Source organism: Phacochoerus africanus, chromosome 9 (genome assembly GCF_016906955.1).
Source record: "Phacochoerus africanus isolate WHEZ1 chromosome 9, ROS_Pafr_v1, whole genome shotgun sequence".
Classification (NCBI taxonomy): Eukaryota; Metazoa; Chordata; class Mammalia; order Artiodactyla; family Suidae; genus Phacochoerus; species Phacochoerus africanus.
In genome coordinates, this window is record NC_062552.1 from 94,225,069 (window position 1) to 94,243,776 (window position 18,708).

An 18,708-nucleotide genomic window follows, 5' to 3' on the forward strand; every position below is an offset into this window, starting at 1 on the left:
TATATTCACTAGTTTGTTGTATTAGGTTCCACATATAAATATCATACAGTATTGTCTTTGTCTGATTGATTTTATATAGCATAATGCCCTCTGAGCCCATCCATGTTGCTGCAAATGGCAGAAAAATATTGCCTATTTTTGTTTGTGCTATTTTTTCCTCTACAGACTGGTTGAGATGGCAGAGTCTCGTTTTCCCAGATATTTTAGCACTGAAGAAAAATTACTTTTGACAGTCAGTAAAGTTCATCTTTATAGGGAACTCAGCTGTGATGAAGTTCTACAAAGGTACATCATTTTAGATTTTGGTATTTAGTAATACTTTGAAGATTTATTTTTTGTTTTTCACGTTTTCTGCTTCTGAGTGAAAAAAAGTTCCTACGTATTAGGATTATGAGAAATAATTATTTCAGTGTTCTTCTTTATTTACTACAACCTATTGGTTGAAGTATTTCTTTAAAAATGAAAAAAATTTAAATGAATGAAATATTTTAGATTTAACTTATTAAGTGGTATGTTAATTACTTGTTGTTTCATTAGCAAAGTACCCTAAAGTTTAGCAGCTTAAAACAGTAAACATCTATTATCTCACGTAGTTTTTGAGGGTTAGGCATCTGAGAATGGCTTAGCTGGGTATTTCTGGCTCAGAGTTGCTCAAGAGCTTGAATTCAAGCTATTGGCCAGGGCACAGTCATCTCAAGGGTCACTTAAGGCTGGAGACTCTTGGAGAATTCCTGGATAATTCCTGTAGTTGCTGGAAGACCTCTGTTTTTTCCTGGATGCTAGCCAGAGGCCTCTTATTTCTCACCATGTGGGCTTCTCCATCGGGCTGTTTAGAACAGGTTGTTGACTGAAAAAAAATGCACAATGTGAAAGTCGAGAATTATATTTTATTCAGCGAACATACTGAGAACTTAAGCCCAGGAAACAGCCTCTGAGATAGCTCTGAGGAACTGCTCTGAGGAGGTAAGGGAGAAGCCAGGATATGTAGGAGTTTCTGCAGCAAAAACCAGGTAGTCAGAACATCAAAAGATTACTGTTAATTAGAGAAAAATCAGACATCTTGAGTTAAGGAATTTAGCGATTTTCTGTGTATGGAAAGATGCAAGAGTCTGGGCTTACTGAAATCATTCCTTTGATAAACACTTTAACTCTCTAGGGCCAGTGTGCTGTTTTTCTCCATCCTGAAAATTTGCTCAGGATGCACAGTCGGGAGGTGGCTGCAGCAGCTGCTGTCTTCATGGTCTCAACATCCTTTGTTTATTGATGTGGCAGGCGACATTTTTGGCCACAGTGGTATCTTGCCTACCCCAGAGTAGATTCTCTGAGAAAGAGCCCGAGATGGAAGCTGTAGTCTTTTATAACCTACTCTCAGAAATGATGTACCTTCATTTTGTCCTGCTACAATGTGGGAGGGGACTCCACAAGGCTGTGAATACCAAGAGATGGGAGTACACGGGGACAGTTTTGGAGACTAGCTACCACAAGTAATTTTGTTCTAAAACTGGAGCTTTAGCAGTATCATAGGAAAACCAAGCAATGAAACTACATTAAAACATTTTTATCTCCAAAAGTGCAGTATGTATAGAAGAGCTGAAAATAAGTTATGTTTATTGAATATTTGCAGCCATCACCATAATTTAAGGAAGAACAACTTGTGTTTAAGTTGGGTAACCTTTACAATGCTCTTTTTTTAAAATTATACTTTAAAAAATTAAATTACATTTAAATTTACGTACTATTCGATAAATTCTCCTTTTATAGGATTGAATCCTTGGAAGAAGAAATTATTTCAAAAGGAGTTAAGCTTGTGATTATTGACTCTGTTGCTTCTGTGGTAAGAAAGGAGTTTGATACACAACTTCAGGGCAACATGAGAGAAAGGAACAAGTTCTTAGCAAGAGAAGCTGCCTCTTTGAAGTATTTGGCTGAGGAATTTTCAATCCCAGTAAGTTTTTCTTTTTCTCTTTTTCCCTTGTACTTTCTTTTTTCTCCTTTTATGTTAAGTTCATTGACTTTCAATATCAAGTAATATAATTAGAAGGAAATGTGAAATAGGTGACTTTTTAAAGGCAGCGCAGGCTAATTGCTATAGTGCAAACCACCATCTTCTAAAATTTATTCTTTTGTTGAGGTTATTTTATCCTTTTTACAGTTTGAGCCTAGAGCAGATTTAAATGGTGTTTTCAAAAGTTCCTTTAGTCACTCCTTCTCTTCTCTCTCATTGCTTACTCTTTGTGCATGTTTTTATATTACTCATGTCACCTTGAGATAAGTAATAAGTAGTAAAATTCCATGAAATTGCCTGTGTCTATTTCTATATTGTTTTTTTTTTTTAAATGACAGCTTTATAAGTATTTGATGTTTAGGTATTGGTACTGTGTTCACTGCTGTTTTGTACACTGTAAGATCTGATTTGCTTCAAAAGCCAGAGGTCGACGCTGAGGGTGTGTTTGGAATGATAGTAATGAAATTGTAAGTAAGGAAGTCTTGAAAAACTACTGTTGGCATGACTTTCGGTAGTGGGAATTATGATCAGCAAATCTGAAGTGGAGGTGTATTGCAAGGGTTTGTGGTGGGTAAGCTACAAGACATCCATGAGTATTAAGTGTGTGGGAGAGTGCAACTTGTTCTAAAGCCTTGCCAGCATTTAGTATTGTCAGACTTCTCAATTTTAGTCATGCATCATCTCAACAGAAGACAGGAAAATTCCTTAAACTGAGATAAAATTTAGTGATGATTTTATAATTTTTATATTTGTTTGGAAAATTAAAATCTTGAGTCTTTGTAACGTAAAAAATACGTACCGTTAGTGGACACTACCACATAGCCTTTAAGATTCATAAACTAAAGCAAGAAGTGAGGGAGGAAATGTGGTATTCAAAAAGTTCTCCATATTTTAATGGCTTTTTAATTTGTATTTTGGATTATATAGTGTAATTCCCAGTGAAGTCAAGTGCTATAAAGTTTTATCCGGGGTGATGCTTATCTTTTAAATTTAATTAGCATTGCTTAAAAGGACACATTAAAATCCATATTTTCCCCGGTCAAGATGAATAAGAGAATTTAAAAATACTTTATAGAATTACTTTGTTGAGTGGAAACATATATGTATTTTATTAATTCATACTGCTGCCTGACTTAATCTTGTGTAAAATATGAAAATTAATTTGTGTTTCCATTTTTTTCTGAGGTGATTATTTTCTTTAGTGAGAAAGGGGTTCTGTTTTCTTGGTTTTTAAGTGAGCCTTCTGAAAGAATAGGTATTTAGTATCCCCATATCCTTCTGTCTTTGTTTTTCTGTTTAGAGGTAAATGCAGAATATAATATATACTTATGTAACACAGTATGGTATTGGTTTTTCTGACAAGTCAGTATTGATTTTAGAAGGCTTTTGAAAAATACCTTTTCTAGGAAATGTCAGAATTTTCCTAGCCTAATTACCTCATTTAAACTTTTAAGCTTTTTTCCTATACGTTGAATAGATGGCTTCATATGGAACTAAATGTCTTAAAAAGTCTGTTGCTTTCTGGTTCATTATACGTTTCAAGTTAGCAAACCTGATGTCTCCTTGTCCTTACTCAAACATATCGACAAACCTTCCTACCCAGAAGTGTTTGCTATCTCAGCCTGGAATATTCTTCCTCTATTTTCATATGATTTATTCTTTCCTGTCATCTTGTTAGTGAGAACTTCCCTGACCATATAAGTATTAACCATACTCCCTGCCTCTTCATCTCTTTTATTTATTATGCTTTATCCTCCACCATAGTTTTCTCTTTCTAGCATTACATATTTATATGTATTGTTTGTGTGTTTCCACCACCCCAGAGTATGGTTACAGGAATTCTGTCCGCTTTGTTCATGGCTTTATTCTCAGTACAGGAATAGTGCCTAACATGCAGTAGGCACGCAGTAAATATTTTTGAATGTATGAATTTAGATACTGCTTTTCTTCTTGGACTTGAATTAATCATACAGGTATTTATAGTGAACTTAAATTTCATTTGCTTTTAACTCTATTTTGACCCTCTCTTTAATATTATTTACTATTTCTAATAGTAATAAAATATAACCTTAGACAGCAGAATCTTATCAAATGGAACTGTACTCAGTTTACACTGGCGTCTTATAGGAAGAAGAAAAATTCCTAAGATTCTTAAACTTGGAAAAGTCTTTAGAGATGTACATACTATCAGAGAGCCAGGAATTAGAAGAGATTTATCTCAGTTTAGTAAAACTATGAAAAGTGAATGATGGCCTTCAAAGACTGGGCAGAAAGTCAGGCATTCTAGCCTGTTCTTTGGCTGTGGATCTGAGATGGTAGATAAGGCCCGGACACCTGGTATTTTGATATGCTCTAGATATTTTTTCATTCAAATAAGAGTAAAGAGTAAAACCAACCTGGGTGGTAGGTTGAGTACTTCATTGAATTTAAACATTTCTCTACAGTGAACTTTTTTTTTTCATTTATAATGATTTTTATTTTTTCCGTTATAGCTGGTTTACAGTGTTCTGTCAATTTTCTACTGTACAGCAAGGTGACCCAGTTACACATACATGTATATGTTCTTTTTTCTCACTTCATCATGCTCCATCATAAGTGACTAGACCTAGTTCCCAGTGCTACACAGCAGGATCTCATTACTTATCCATTCCAAAGGCAATAGTTTGCATTTATTAACCCCAAATTCCCAATCCATCCCACTCCTTTCCCCTCCCCCCCTTAGCAACCACAAATCTGTTCTCCATGTCCATGCTTTTCTTTTCTGTGGAAAGGTTCATTTGTGTCTATATTAGATTCCAGATATAAGTGATATTATATGGTATTTGTCTTTCTCTTTCTGACTTACTTCACATAGTATGAGAGTCTCTAGTTCCATCCATGTTGCTGCAAATGACATTATTTTGTTCTTTTTCATGTCTGAATAGTACTCCATTGTGTGTATATAACACATCTTCTTAACCCAGTCATCTGTCAATGGACATTTAGGTTGTTTCCATGTCTTGGCTATTGTGAATGGTGCTGCAGTGAACATGTGGGTGCATATGTCTTTTTCAAGGAAAGTTTTGTCTGGATATATGTCCAAGAGTGGGATTTCTGGGTCATATGGTAGTTCTATGTATAATTTTCTGAGGTATCTCCATACTGTTTTCCACAGTGGTTGTACCAATTTACATTCTCACCAACAGTGAAAGAGGGTTCCCTTTTCTCCACACCCTCTCCAGCATTTGTTATTTGTGGATTTATTAATGATGGCCATTCTGATTGGTGTGAGGTGGTACCTCATGGTAGTTTTGATTTGCATTTCTCTAATAATCAGTGATGTTGAGCATTTTTTCATGTGCTTTTTGGCCATCTCTACAGTGAATTTTAAATGCTTTTAAAATGTGGGAAAAAAAGCTTAAAATGTAATTTGCATTTAATTTTGGTTGTCATATACACATATATATGTTTGTGTATGGTATATATAACTGTTCCTCACTATTTGCAAGGGTTTGCTTTAGGAAGCCCTTAGATAGCAAAATCTGCCGATGTTCAAGTATCTTATAAAAAGTGGTGGTCCTCTTTGCCTGTGGGTTTTTGTATCCTGGTATTCAACCAACTGAGAATTTTTGATCCATGGTTGGTTGAATCTGTAGACACAGAACCTGTAGATATGGAAGAGACTGTATATAAGCGTGCTTGCATGCATGGAGATTTCAACTTCTTTTCTCAGGAATTGATAGAATTAATAGAAAGTCAGAAGACTTGAATAACAATCAATCAACTTGATCTAACTGATATTTATAAAATATTCCACTCAAATGCCTATAGAATATATATTCCTTTTAGGTACACATGAGATAGTCACCAAGATAGACCATATTTGGGGCCATAAAATAAATCTCAACCTATTTAAATGATTGAAATGGTAAAAAACATGTTTCCTGATGACAGCAGAACTGAACTAGAAATCAGTAACAGAAACATGTCTGGAAAATCCACAGATATTTGGAAATTAAACAGAAGCACTTCTAAATAAATCATGATTTAAAGATTAAATCACAAGAGAACTTAGAAAACATTACAAAGTAAATAAAAATGAAAATACATCATCAAAATTTGTGGATTGCTGCTAATTCAGTGCTTACAGGGAAATTTGTTTAATTAGATTCTTATAATAGAAAAGAAGAAAGTTTTCACATCAGTGATCTAAGCTTATAAAAAATAGAAAAAGAACAAGTTAAACCCAAATAAGCAGAAGGAAGGAAATAAGAAAGATAAAAGTATAAATCAGTGAAATTAAAAATAGAAAACAATGGAGAAAGAATCAATGAAATAAAAAGTGGTTTCTTTGAAAAGATTAATAAAATTGATAAAACTCTCCTCAGACTGACCAGGAGAAAAAAAGAGAGAAAAGCAAATTAGCGATATCAAGAAGAATGAGAGAGAGGATATCACTATGGGTCCTACAAATATTAAATGAATAAAGGAATGTTATGAACAACTTTATTTCAGTAAGTGTGATAACTTAGATGAAATGGATAAAGTCTTTGAAATACACCAACTACCAAAACTTACTGAAGAAGACATAGATAACCTGGATAGTCCTATGTTTGTTAAAGAAATTGAATTTGTAGTTAAAAATCTCACAAAGAAAATTCTAAACCCAAAGGCTTTACTGGTAAAATCTACCAAACATTTAAGGGAAAAATAATATCAACCCTACAAATCTTCCAGAAAATTTACAAGAAAACTACAGACCAATGATCCTCAAGATCATAAATATACAAATCCTTAACAAAATATTAGCAAATTAAATTCAGCAATAAATAAAAATGGTAATACATCATCTTCAAGTAGAGCTTATTTCAGGAATGCTAGGTTGATTTTGAATGCAACATTAAAATATAATATTTACCACATCAAGACATTAAAAAAAGATTATCTCAGTAGCTGCAGGAAGGAAAAAGCAATGAACAGAATTCATCAGTTGTTTATAATGAAAACTCTGAGCAAAGCAGTAGTAGAATGGAACTTTGTCAACCTGAAAAAGGACATCTACTAAAAACCTACAGCTAACATCATTTTTTTTTTGTCTTTTTAGGGCTGCACCTATGGCATATGGAAGTTCCCAGGCTAGGGCTCAAATAGGAGCTATAGCTGCTGACCTATGCCACAGTCTTAGCAACACCAACACGGGATCCAAGCCACGTCTGCACCACAGCTCATGGCAGTGCTGGATCCTTAACCCACTGAGTGAGACCAGCGATTGAACCTTCATCCTTGTGGATACTAGTTGGGTTCATTACCACTAAGCCACAACGGGGACTCTGCTAACATCATACTTGATGGTGAAATGTTAAATTCTTTCTTCCTAAGATAAAGTATAAGGCAAACATGGCCCATTATTGCCATTTCCAATCAACAATGGACTGAAGATCCTAGCCAGTGTGATATGGCAAGAAAAAGAATTTAAGTACATTCAGATTAAAAAAGAAGAAATAAGACTGTCCTTATTCATAGACAATATGGTAGAAAAATCCCAAAGATTCTACCTAAAAAAAAACAAACAAACTACTAGATTTAACAAGTGATTTTCAGCAAAATTTCTTATTCTTGCCATATTTACTTTGAGTGAGACAGATATTACAAGGTTAAACTTTTTATTATTATTTGACAAAAGCATAAAAATGTTTTTTTCTCAGTTTAATGGTAAATTTCCTGCGTGAAAATCCTGCATGGTCTGTGGCCCACCCCCAATAAAAACTGTGGATGCCAGAGCTTGGGTAAGCTCTCCTGGTTGACATTACCTCACATATGTTGTCACACATGATTGCTGGGAGAATTATGACACTTGATGCACTACCAACTGTGCTAACGAGGTACCTGATTGCTGGGAGAATAACATGTCTATGCAACTCTATTGTGAGATGACGCCTGGAAGGTTGTACCTGGTTTCTCTTGGATTTTGCCCATGCTCCTTTTCTCTTTACTTATTTCAGTCTGTATCTTTTTGCTGCAGTAAACATTAACTGTGAGTGTGACAGCTCTTCCGAGTCCTCAGTCCTTTTAGTGAATCACTGACACATAAAGTAGTCTTAGGGACTCCTGATGCACAGGGGCATCAGTAGATATGTGCAAGAATATTTGGCAGTTTATTTTTAATTGCTCAAAACTGCTAAAATTCATTTATTAATATTTCATCAACCTTAATTTATTGATTTTGATCATTGTACTATGGTTATATAAAATGTTAATATTAGGAGAAGCTGGGTGACGAGCATATAGAAACTCTATACTTTTTGCAACTGTTTGGTGAATCTAAAATTATTTCAAAATAAAAAGCTTAAAAAAAAAGGAGAGTGGAATGGGGTGCTTTTATATGCCTAAATTGGCTCTGAAAGGCCATGAAGAGATTCCATTGGTTGCATCTGGAGAAGGAAAGTAGGGGCTGGAAGAGGACTTACTTTTGATGCACTGCATCTTATCCATTTAGTCATTTGGTCCTGTGGATATTACCTAATACCTCTTCAGTTTATACGCTGCTTTTCATCTTTCAGAAAATCCATGTGGCTCCATTTTCTTTCTTGTTTTTTTTTTTGTCTTTTTTTTAGGGCTTTACCTGAGGCATATGGAGGTTCCCAAGCTAGGAGCCTAATTGGAGCTGTAGCCACCAGCCTACGTCAGAGACACAGCAATGCGGGATCTGAGCCACGTCTGTGACCTACACCACAGCTCACGGCAACACCAGATCCTTAACCCACCGAGGGAGGCCAGGGATGGAACCCCACAACCTCTTGGTTCCTAGTCGGATTTGCTAACCACTGAGCCACGATGGGAACTCCTCCATTTTCAATATATATTTAGTACCTGATTAATTCCCATCATCTTCAATGCTGTCTAGCCAGGTTCTGGGTAGTTAAGAGTACTGGCTTTAGAGTTAGGTGTTGGTTTGAATCATAGCTTCCCTATTTGCTAATTTTATCACATTGAGTAAGTTATTTATCCTAGTTCCTACTCTTAGTGTCTCATTTGAAAAATGGGGATAATAATATCTGACTCATGGGGGTATGAGGATTAAATGAGGTAATGTCTGTAATGTTCTTTGTACAATGTTTGGCACATTCAATAAGAGGTAGCCATTAATTATTGATTTTAGTAGTTACCCAATTTCAGATACTTGGTATATTTTATCTCTCTCCCTAATGTTTTTTTTTCAGAAGGTACAAGCTCTTCAAAAGGAAAAATCATGTCTTATAACTGTATTCCTTTCTAGCAGTGTTGTTGATGGATGCTGCTATTGCGGGACCCTCCTATGCCTGGTTCACTCACTCACTCTTTGGATCTCAGACACACTTCTTAATTCCACTCTCAGCAGTTGTGTACAGAACTCTGTGCTAGGCACTATGAGACCATAATGGTGAATAAAACATAGTCTTTTCCCTTAAGGCTTCTATAAATAAGTTAATTGTAGGAGACAAATAGCTTCCTGTTGTATAATGGAGAATGAAATATATACCTTGGCTACTGTTCTTTTTCTTTATCTAACAAATATGTAAGCACCTTGGTACCCCCTTCTCTGTCCTTTCCTTAGCACTGCAGATTGCATAGAGAGAAATAAAGGGCAATAGTATACATTTTCATAGGCTCTCACTAATTTCTGTCATATCTAACCTTGAGCCTTATTGTCCAATCTTATTCAGAAAGAGAGTGTTCTTGTGGAGACAGTTAATGGTTGAACTGATAGAATATAAGCCTAATTCCAAAGTTGTGTTGCTAAGAAAAAGAAATGAAAGCAAGGTGTGGTTCTTAGTTTTTAGTGTTACTTTACATATATTACATAGTGCCTTGATGTGTTTGTAGAATTTTCCAAATGAAGATCTTAAGGTTGTGGCTGAGAGGCAATCTTCAATTCTTAAATAAGAACTAGGATGCATAGAAATGAGGTATTTTATCTAAGACTGCTTAGGAAGTATTTGCATAGCTGAATACTATCACATGCTACTTCTCTCATGGATTATTGTTACGATGTCTTAATTGATTTGCTTATCTTTTTCCTGTCTAGGTACCTACTATTGCTACATAATTTTCCCAAAGTATATTTCTGATCACATCCTCTGCTTAGAAGCATTGCTTGGCATCGTATTTTTTATGGAATATATCTGTTAGACTATCATCATTTCGAGGGCAGATAACTTTCTCTTTTGTTCACACTCACATCCTTTGCATCTAAGACGGTGCGGGGCACAGAATAGTTGCTCCAACTAGTATTCATCGAATGATTCAGTCTAAGTTCCTTGTGATATTCAATGTTCACTTCCGTATTGTTCCAACCTACTCCTGCCTTTTCTTTTCTCTTCAGAGCAGGCTGCTGGTCTATCCCCATCATCCTATATTTATTCTAGCTGTGGACGTCCTTCTCTTTCATCTCCCTCTTTCTAAACTTTACTCTTCTTTCATGTCTGGGCTTTCAAATTTTCTCTCTTTCCTTGAGATTTTTTCTTTATTTTTTTCTTCTTCTTTTTTTTTTGGCTGTCCTGCAGCATATGGAGTTCCCGGGCCAGGGGTCAGATCTGGGCCACGGTTGTGATCTAAGCTGCAGCTGCAGCAATGCCAGATCCTTGATCCACTGTGTAGTGCTGGGGAACTTCTTTCCTTGAGATTTTTGCACGACTTGATTTTGAGGTGCCACTTGATTCTACACACAGGTTTTAGCCTCATCAGTTCTGTCTTCTTTTGTAGTATGCATGGTCTTACCTTCTTAATTGGAACTTTAATCTTTTATTGCTTTGCAGTATTATTTAAATTTTTGTATGTCCATGTCCGAACTCCTGATATTAGGAAGCTCCCTGAAAACAGCCATCTTTTAAGTATCCTCTATAGCTGCCTACATAGAAGAGTATCCATATTAAATAGTGTCCTACATTGAGTAGGTGTTTGATATATATTTATAGGATGATTGTATCACTTTTTCAGGTCATATAATTTATGAAATGCATATTTATTTTTCTATACTTCTTTTTTTCAATGAATTTTATTATATTTGTAGTTGTACAACCATCATCACAACCTAATTTTAGAACATCTGACATTGCCCAAGCTGCCACTAAGATTTGATTCCTGGCCCCGGGGAACTTCTGTATGCTGCCATTGTAGCCAAAAAAAAGGGAAAAAAATTATAGAAAGAGCTGTGATTATCAAAGTGGGAATTTAACATTAGTATTCTCTATATACTATTACTATAATGCCTTGTTTAGAAGTGTAACAGTATTAGATGATATTCTATTTTATGATTTGTAACATAATCAAAAGAAAACATTGTAGAGAAACTGGATCTTAAGTTTAATGGAATCTACTAACAGTTCCATATCCAATTAAATTCAAATGAACAATTCGAAATATAATCCTAGTGTTATGAAAGGTTGGTCAAAGGATATTGTCTTGTGTTTTCTAAATACAAAAATTATTCTTTGGTTCATATTGTTGTCTCCTTTGTCTTTCTTGAATGTGTTCATTGAGTTAATAGACTTATCTTCTAAGTGCGTACATGTTTATATGTTGTTAGTGTTTTAATTTTACCCTTTTAAAAGCTTTATATTTTAAAAAATTTTAATTTTTTTTTTAGCTTAATTCTTAGTGACATCCTAAATCTTGACTTCTTTTTGGAAGTTCTAGTTTTTTTCAACAGCTTATTAAGTCAGCAACTTTATTTATTTGATAGTTTATTTTAATAGAATTTGAATTCCTAGGCAAAGTTTTAGCTTTAAATCACAAAACAACTTTACTCCAGTTAGAATCTTTTCCTTTATTGAGTATAAGAATTAAAGTAGGCATTTAATTAAGTTTATAAGGTTTAAGAAAATTTTCCAAACATTTAAGAGTCTATGTAAACACATAAGAGCTGTAATTTAGAGGTTTTGTCTGTCTTGGAGTATAACTAAAATAACTTAAGATAGAGGATATTAAAAGTTAGGTATTTCTAATTTGAACAGTTTTTTCTTCCCTAATTTTTGCCTTTGGTTTATCCTTGATATTGAAAAATTTCACTTTTACATTTTCCTATTTGTTTTGATTCTCTTAATGTTGATTCAGTCTCTGCCAGGAAATGTCTTATTAAAAGTAAAACATTAGATCAAATGATAGCTCTTTAATCCTAAGACTGTTTTGATTGTTATAGGAGAGAAAGATGTGTGTGGGTAGAAAGAGAGCAAGGGCTCTTGCTCTTACCATTAAGGGTTTGAAAAACTTATGCTTCCTTTAAAATTAAATTTGATCCTAAATATTTGGAGTTTTTTGGGTTTTTTTTGCTTTTTAGGGCTGCACCCACGGCATATGGAAGTTCCCAGGCTAGGGGTCAAATTGGAGCTGCAGCTCTGGCCTACACAACCACCACAGCAACACCAGATCTGAGCTGGGCCTGTAACCTACACCACAGCTCATCACAACCCTAGATACTCTGGATACTTAACTCCCTGATTGAGGTCAGGGATCAAAACCACATCCTCATGGATACTAGTCAGGTTCATTACTGCTGAGCCACAACAGGGACTCCTTGTTTGGGTTTTGAAATCCTTTTTAAAGTTAAGGACCTTGGAGTTCCTGTTGTGGCACAGCAGAAACAAATCCGACTAAGAACCATGAGGTTGTGGGTTCGACCCCTGGCCTCGCTCAGTGGGTTAAGGATTTGGTGTTACTGTGAGCTGTGGTGTAGGTGCAGACGGGGCTTAGATCTGGCTTTGCAGTGGCTATGGGGCAGGCTGGCGGCTATAGCTCTGATTAGACCCCTAGCCTGGGAACCTCCATATGCTGCAGGTGTGGCTCTAAAAAGACAAAAAGACAAAATAAATAAATAAATAAAATCAGATCAAGGACCGTATTTAGTATCTCAGAGTTTGTGTTAATTGGCTTACTGGCAAAAGTAAGTAACTATTTAAATTGTTCGAATTTATTTAAATCAGCTTGAAAGACTTGAAAGTTTCTTTTTTTCTTTTTTTTTGTCTTTTTCTAGATGTACTCTAGATGATCCTAAGAAAAGGACCAAAGTACTAGTGTTAGGAATAATTTCCCTTGGGGTTTAATGAGGACTGAATACATGTTGTGATGGGACAGGAGACCTTTCAGTTTCATGGTGTTGCCAGATGTGTCCAGTAAAACTGGCTGTTCATGAACTTAATTAAAAGTTCCCAGGAACTTAGAACTTTAGGTAGTTTTTGAAAGCATCATGACTCAAAGAATCTTTAGTGTATCTATCTGAGGAAGGGACGGTTTTGACTTGAACTGGAATAAAGCGATTCTTGTGGTTATGATGACCAAAGTACATTATTTAATTTAGTTTATTTATTTTTATGGCCGCACCCATGGCATATGGAAGTTCCTGGGTCAGGGACTAAATCTGAGCCACAAGCTGTGACCTACACTGCGGCTGCAGCAATCTGGATTCTTTAACCTCCTGCGCTGGGCCAGGGATCCAACCTGTGCAAAGTGCAGTGTTTTAAAGGAATATGGAAAATGTTGTGTGAAAAGTTTTTTTTTTTTTTTTTAATGCTTCTAGCTTAAAGTTACTGAAATTGGTTTCATTTCTTAGACTATATTGTAATTAGTCTCTGCTTTGTTTTTCTTTGTGATCTTCAGCTTTGTTTACTGAATAGTTCAGTAATGTGGGATTGGCCTGCTCCAGAGCCTTAGAAATGACAGTTCTGGACTTCCCGTCGTGGCTCAGTGGTTAGCGAATCCAACTAGGAACTATGAGGTTGCAGGTTCAATCCCTGGCCTTGCTCAATGGGTTAAGGATCTGGCATTGCTGTGAGCTGTGGTGTAGGTTGCAGACAGGGCTCGGATCCCGCGTTGCTGTGGCCCTGGCGTAGGCCAGCGGCTACAACTCTAATTCGACCCCTAGCCTGGGAACCTCCATATGCCGCAGGAGCGGCCCGAGAAATAGCAAAAAGACAAAAAAAAAAAAAAAAGAAACGACAGTAGACAGTAGACAGTAGAAACAACAGTAGACCTCTCTTTTCACTTTTATCTTTCATCTTTGAGAATCATGCTTTGAATGGTAAACATTTTATACAAACAACGTGATGCAGTGGGAAATACTGCAGAATTTCAAGTCAGAAGGTATGTGAGTTTAAGTAACAAGTGTATTTCAACTAACTGTAATTATGGACCAGCTTTCCTTCCTGAGCTTCAGTATCCTTATCTGTAGAAAGAGGATAAAAGTTCCTACCTCATAAGCTTTAATATTATTATTACTAGTAATAGTTATATTATTACTAATACTTAATATACCTAGTAGATAAGTGGTACTAAATACAGAAGTTCCTGTTGTGGCTCAGTGGGTTAAGAACCCAACTAGTGGAGTTCCCATCGTGGCTCAGCAGTAATGAATCCAACTAGTATCCATGAGGCTGTGGGTTTGATCCCTGGTCTTGTGCAGTGGGTTAAGGATCTGGTGTTGCTGTAAACTTCAGTGTAGGTCGCAGACGTGGCTTGGATCTGGCATTGCTGTGGCTGTGGCATAGGCTGGCAGCTTTAGCTCTGATTCGACCCTGAGCGTGGAGTAGCCATATGCCATAAGAGTGGCCCTAAAAAGCAAAAACAAAAAACAAAGAAACTAAATACGTACTGCTAAATGCCTAACTTTTATAGGGTTTTGCAGTTAACAAAGCACTTTGATGTATAATAATTTTATAGGAAGATATATCTATCTGTCTATGAAAGGACTTTGTAAATTCTGAAGTACCATGTGAGTATTCATATTTTTATAACCAACTGAAGTTATAATGATGAATCAGGATCTTCTAAATTCAGATAGTATACTTCTGGTTAGTTAAAGTAAAAATTTTGGAATGTTTTCTGACTAGTGTTAAGATTTATTTTAAATTAAATTGCAATAACATCTGATTTCTACATTACTATTCTCATTATTTAAAGAAATAGAGAAAGTGACTCAGTAAAAATCACGAGTGGTTGGAGTGCTTGGGGGCTAATGTCATTTCTGGGAACTACGGTAAGATTCTTATTCCACTGAGAGTAAGTTTATCGATTATTGAAAAATCAGTGTGGTTATTTAAAAATAAATATATTTAGCACTTTATGTTTACAAAGTAACCTATAATTGCTAATAAGCATACATCAAAATTTATCACTATAAAGGACTGGAATAGTGCCTTTATTGGTCAGCTTTAACAGGATTTCCAGATACCATTGTGATGACTCATTCTAACTCTGTGGTTAGTTGATATTTGTATACTGCAGGGCGTCATCAAAGCTTATTCCATTGTTTAGTTGCACCAGCATTTTCCCAGAGAAATTATTCTGAGAAAAAAACTTCAGGAAAAAAAAAAACAACTTTTCCTATGCATTTGTTTCAGAATCTCAGTTTCTAGGACCTAGAATTTCTTTCTAAAGTATAACCTAAATATTTGCCTTCAGAAGTTAAACACATAATGATTTCTAAGGTAATCACTATTTAAAGCATTTTGTAATGAAATAGTCTTTGGTTCAAGATTTTTATATTCTACTAGTGGCTATAAAACATATTTAAGAGAAGATCACCATGGGCGTTCCTGTCGTGGTGCAGTGGTTAACAAATCTGACTAGGAACCATGAGGTTGCAGGTTCGATCCCTGGCCTTGCTCAGGGGGTTAAGGATCCGGCATTGCTGTGAGAAGTGGTGTAGGTCACAGTCATGGCTCAAATCTGGCGTTGCTGTGGCTGTGGAGTAGGCCGGTGGCTATAGCTCTGATTAGACCCCTAGCCTGGGAACCTCCATAAGCCACGGGGGCAGCTCAAGAAAAGGCAAAAAGACCAAAAAAAAAAAAAAAGATAAGAAAAGATCACCATGAAATAAGGTAGTAGATAGTGAGTATTAAGCAAGTGGTCCTGGCAGGTACCATCCATTTTCTACTTGGTACTCATTTCTGTCTTCCCACTGCTAATAGAACTCTATTCTGTTTCGGTGTTTTGGTGGCAGTGTGTCGACCTTAGCTAAGTTCATGGCACTTCTGTTTCCTGATTTCCCAGGTTCTTTGCAGCTTGAGGTGGCCACGTGACCCAGTTTGGCCCATCATATCTGTTTTAGTTCTCAATTATGCTTAATAAATAACTCCAAAATGTAGTGACTTAAAACAGCACATATTCCTGATTTCTCCTATGGGTCAGGAATTCAGATAAAGCCAGTGGGGACCAGTTGTTTCTGCTCCATTATGTCTGAGGCCTCAGCTAGAAGACTCAAAGGCTGAGGGCTGGAATTTTATGAAAAGGCTTCTTTGTGCTGCTTGTCAGTTAATCCTTATACCTGTTAGGGGCACAGCTGGAACATTCTCATGAGGTCTCATCATGGTTTCTGGGTTCTAAGAACTTCCCAAGAGAGAGCCCCAGATAGAAGCTGTATTCTTTTTATGACACTTTTAAAGTCACATAGCATCACTTCTGCTGTGCTCTGTTGGTCAAAACTATCACAAGTCCCCCTCCCAGATTCAAAGGGAGAAGATATGACCTCTCACTTGGAAAAGTATCTGTCTGTCACATTGTGAAAAGAACTTGTGGGCTGGGATAAATGTGTTGGTGTGGCAATCTTTAGAAAATGCTTTTTGCCACAACATTTAAGCTAAGTCTTGTTAGAAGGGAAGGAAAGCTTCTAAGAAAGCTTTGACTTTCCAGAGAAAAGGGAAATGATATTTCTGGCATGGTCCTTTGTTGCTTATCTGCTTTTCCTGCCTTGAAGGAGCAGCAGCCATTCTGTGCTCACGATGTGATAAATCAATATACTAAGGATGCTGACGTCATTGGATGTCAGTCCTGGACTGTCTACTTTCAGACTTTGTCTTATATGAGGCAAATAAATACCTATTTACTTAAAGCACTGTAGAGTGATTTTCCGTTTTTTTTTTTTTTTTTTTTTCCTGCCTGTTTTGGCCGCCCTGCAGCATATGGAGTTCCCAGGCCAGGGGTCAGATCCAAGCCACAGTTGTGACCTATGATAAAACTGTGGAAGCACTGGATCCCTAACCCATGGGGCCGAGCTGGGGATCAAATCTGCATGCCCATGCTCCAGAGGCACTGCCGATTTCATTGTGCCACAGCAGGAAGTCCTTTGGCCTTTTAAAAAACATTTTTTTTTCATTTTTTGTTTTTTGTCTTCTTAAGGGCCTCACCTGCAGCATATGGAGGTTCCCAGGCTAGGGGTCCCATTGGAGCTGTAGCTGCTGGCCTATGCCACAGCTCACGGCACCGCTGGATCCTTAACCCACTGAGCAAGGCCAGGGATTGAACCCACAGCTTCATGGTTTCTAGTCAGATTCGTTTCCTCTGCGCCCCGATGGGAACTCCTAAAAAAATTTTTTTAATAGCCAGTCATAATCCCCAAATCTTATGGTTGTCGATATTGAGTGTGCATAGAAATCCCCTGGAGGGCTTGTTAGGGCTGAGCTAAAGGGAGAGATGGAACTTGGGCTAGGTAGGTAAGATTTGAACAGTTAGGATTAGGGAAGCAATTCAAGTATTACGTATAGAAGGAGTAAATACATAAAAGCAGAAAAAGCGTAACTTTGTTTTACTTCTGTTAAATTAATCAGCTTATTTGGAACAGGAGTTTTTACTGAGGGTGGAAAATTAGGTTAAAGGGGAAGTAATAACTAGATTAAGGAGGTCCTTGGAGGTCAGAGAGAGACATTTCTTTTTCCTCTTGTAGGTGGTTAGATGCCTGGAACTTATAACCAAAGGCTTGTACTATTTGACCAACATTTGCTCATTTCCCTACTCTGCTAACTACCATTTTCTCTGTTTCTCAAAGTTCAACCTTTTTTTTTTCTTTTTTAGATTCTACATATAAATGAGATCATACAGTAGTCATTTTGTGTCTGCCTTATTTCACTTAGCATAATGTCTTCCTCCATGTCATCACATATGGCAGAATTTCGCTCTTTCTTATGACTGAATAATATTCATTCATCAGTTGACACTTAGGTTGTTTCTATATGCTATGTTGGCTATTGTGAATAATGATACCCTTAAAGTTTTTATATTTCACTAGATTTGTGTCGTGCCCTATTTATGCAGAGACTTGAATTAGGTACCAATCAGAGTTCAAGGTGAATAACATTGACCCACATCTGAGGAAAGCCCTGGGTAATAATTTACATTATACAATGTAGGTCTGGTTTTGAAATAATGGTTCTTCCCTTATATTAGTGCCAAATATAAGATAGAATCCTTTATAAAATAAGAGTTCCCATTGTGGCTCAGCGGAAACGAACCCGACTGGTATCCATGAGGATGCAGATTCAATCCCTGGCCTTTATCAGTGGGTTAAGGTTCCCGTGTTGCTGTGAGCTGTGGTAGGCTGGCAGCTGTAGCTCCAGTTCAACTGGTGTGGCCCTAAAAAGACAAAAAGAAAAAAAAAGAAAAAAAAAAAAGAAGAATCCTTTATAAAACAGTGAGCCCAACCTGTAAAATGATCACATTCCTTTAGTATTAATAGTTTAAAAAACTGTCTCATTTTGACCCCTAGCCTGGGAACTTCCATGTGCTGTGGGTGCAACCCTTAAAAGCAAAACCAAAACAAAACAAAAAATCGAAAAACTAACCCCTATATTATGACTGAGATGTTTGTCAAGTGTTTCTTAGGAGCTACTGTGGTGCCAGCTTTGAGCCCAGTGTTTGCTTTCTGTTTTACTAGCAAAGAGTGTTTCTTGCAGAGAATGTTAGTTCCTGAGTCTAGAAGT

At 36.5% G+C, this 18,708-nt stretch overlaps 1 protein-coding gene across 5 annotated transcripts in view; it reads left to right on the plus strand.

Annotated features, from left to right (window-relative positions):
- The window catches only part of RAD51B (RAD51 paralog B), a 760,911-nt gene that overhangs the window by 41,770 nt on the left and 700,433 nt on the right, over nucleotides 1–18,708 (plus strand). For 4 of the 5 annotated variants that reach the window (XM_047797790.1, XM_047797794.1, XM_047797791.1 and 1 more), the window contains exons 6-7: nucleotides 166–285; nucleotides 1,762–1,945. In XM_047797790.1, the coding sequence (XP_047653746.1) occupies nucleotides 166–285; nucleotides 1,762–1,945 (304 nt within the window). The remainder of the gene's footprint in view (nucleotides 1–165; nucleotides 286–1,761; nucleotides 1,946–18,708) is intronic. The other variant, XM_047797793.1, reaches the window with a different exon arrangement.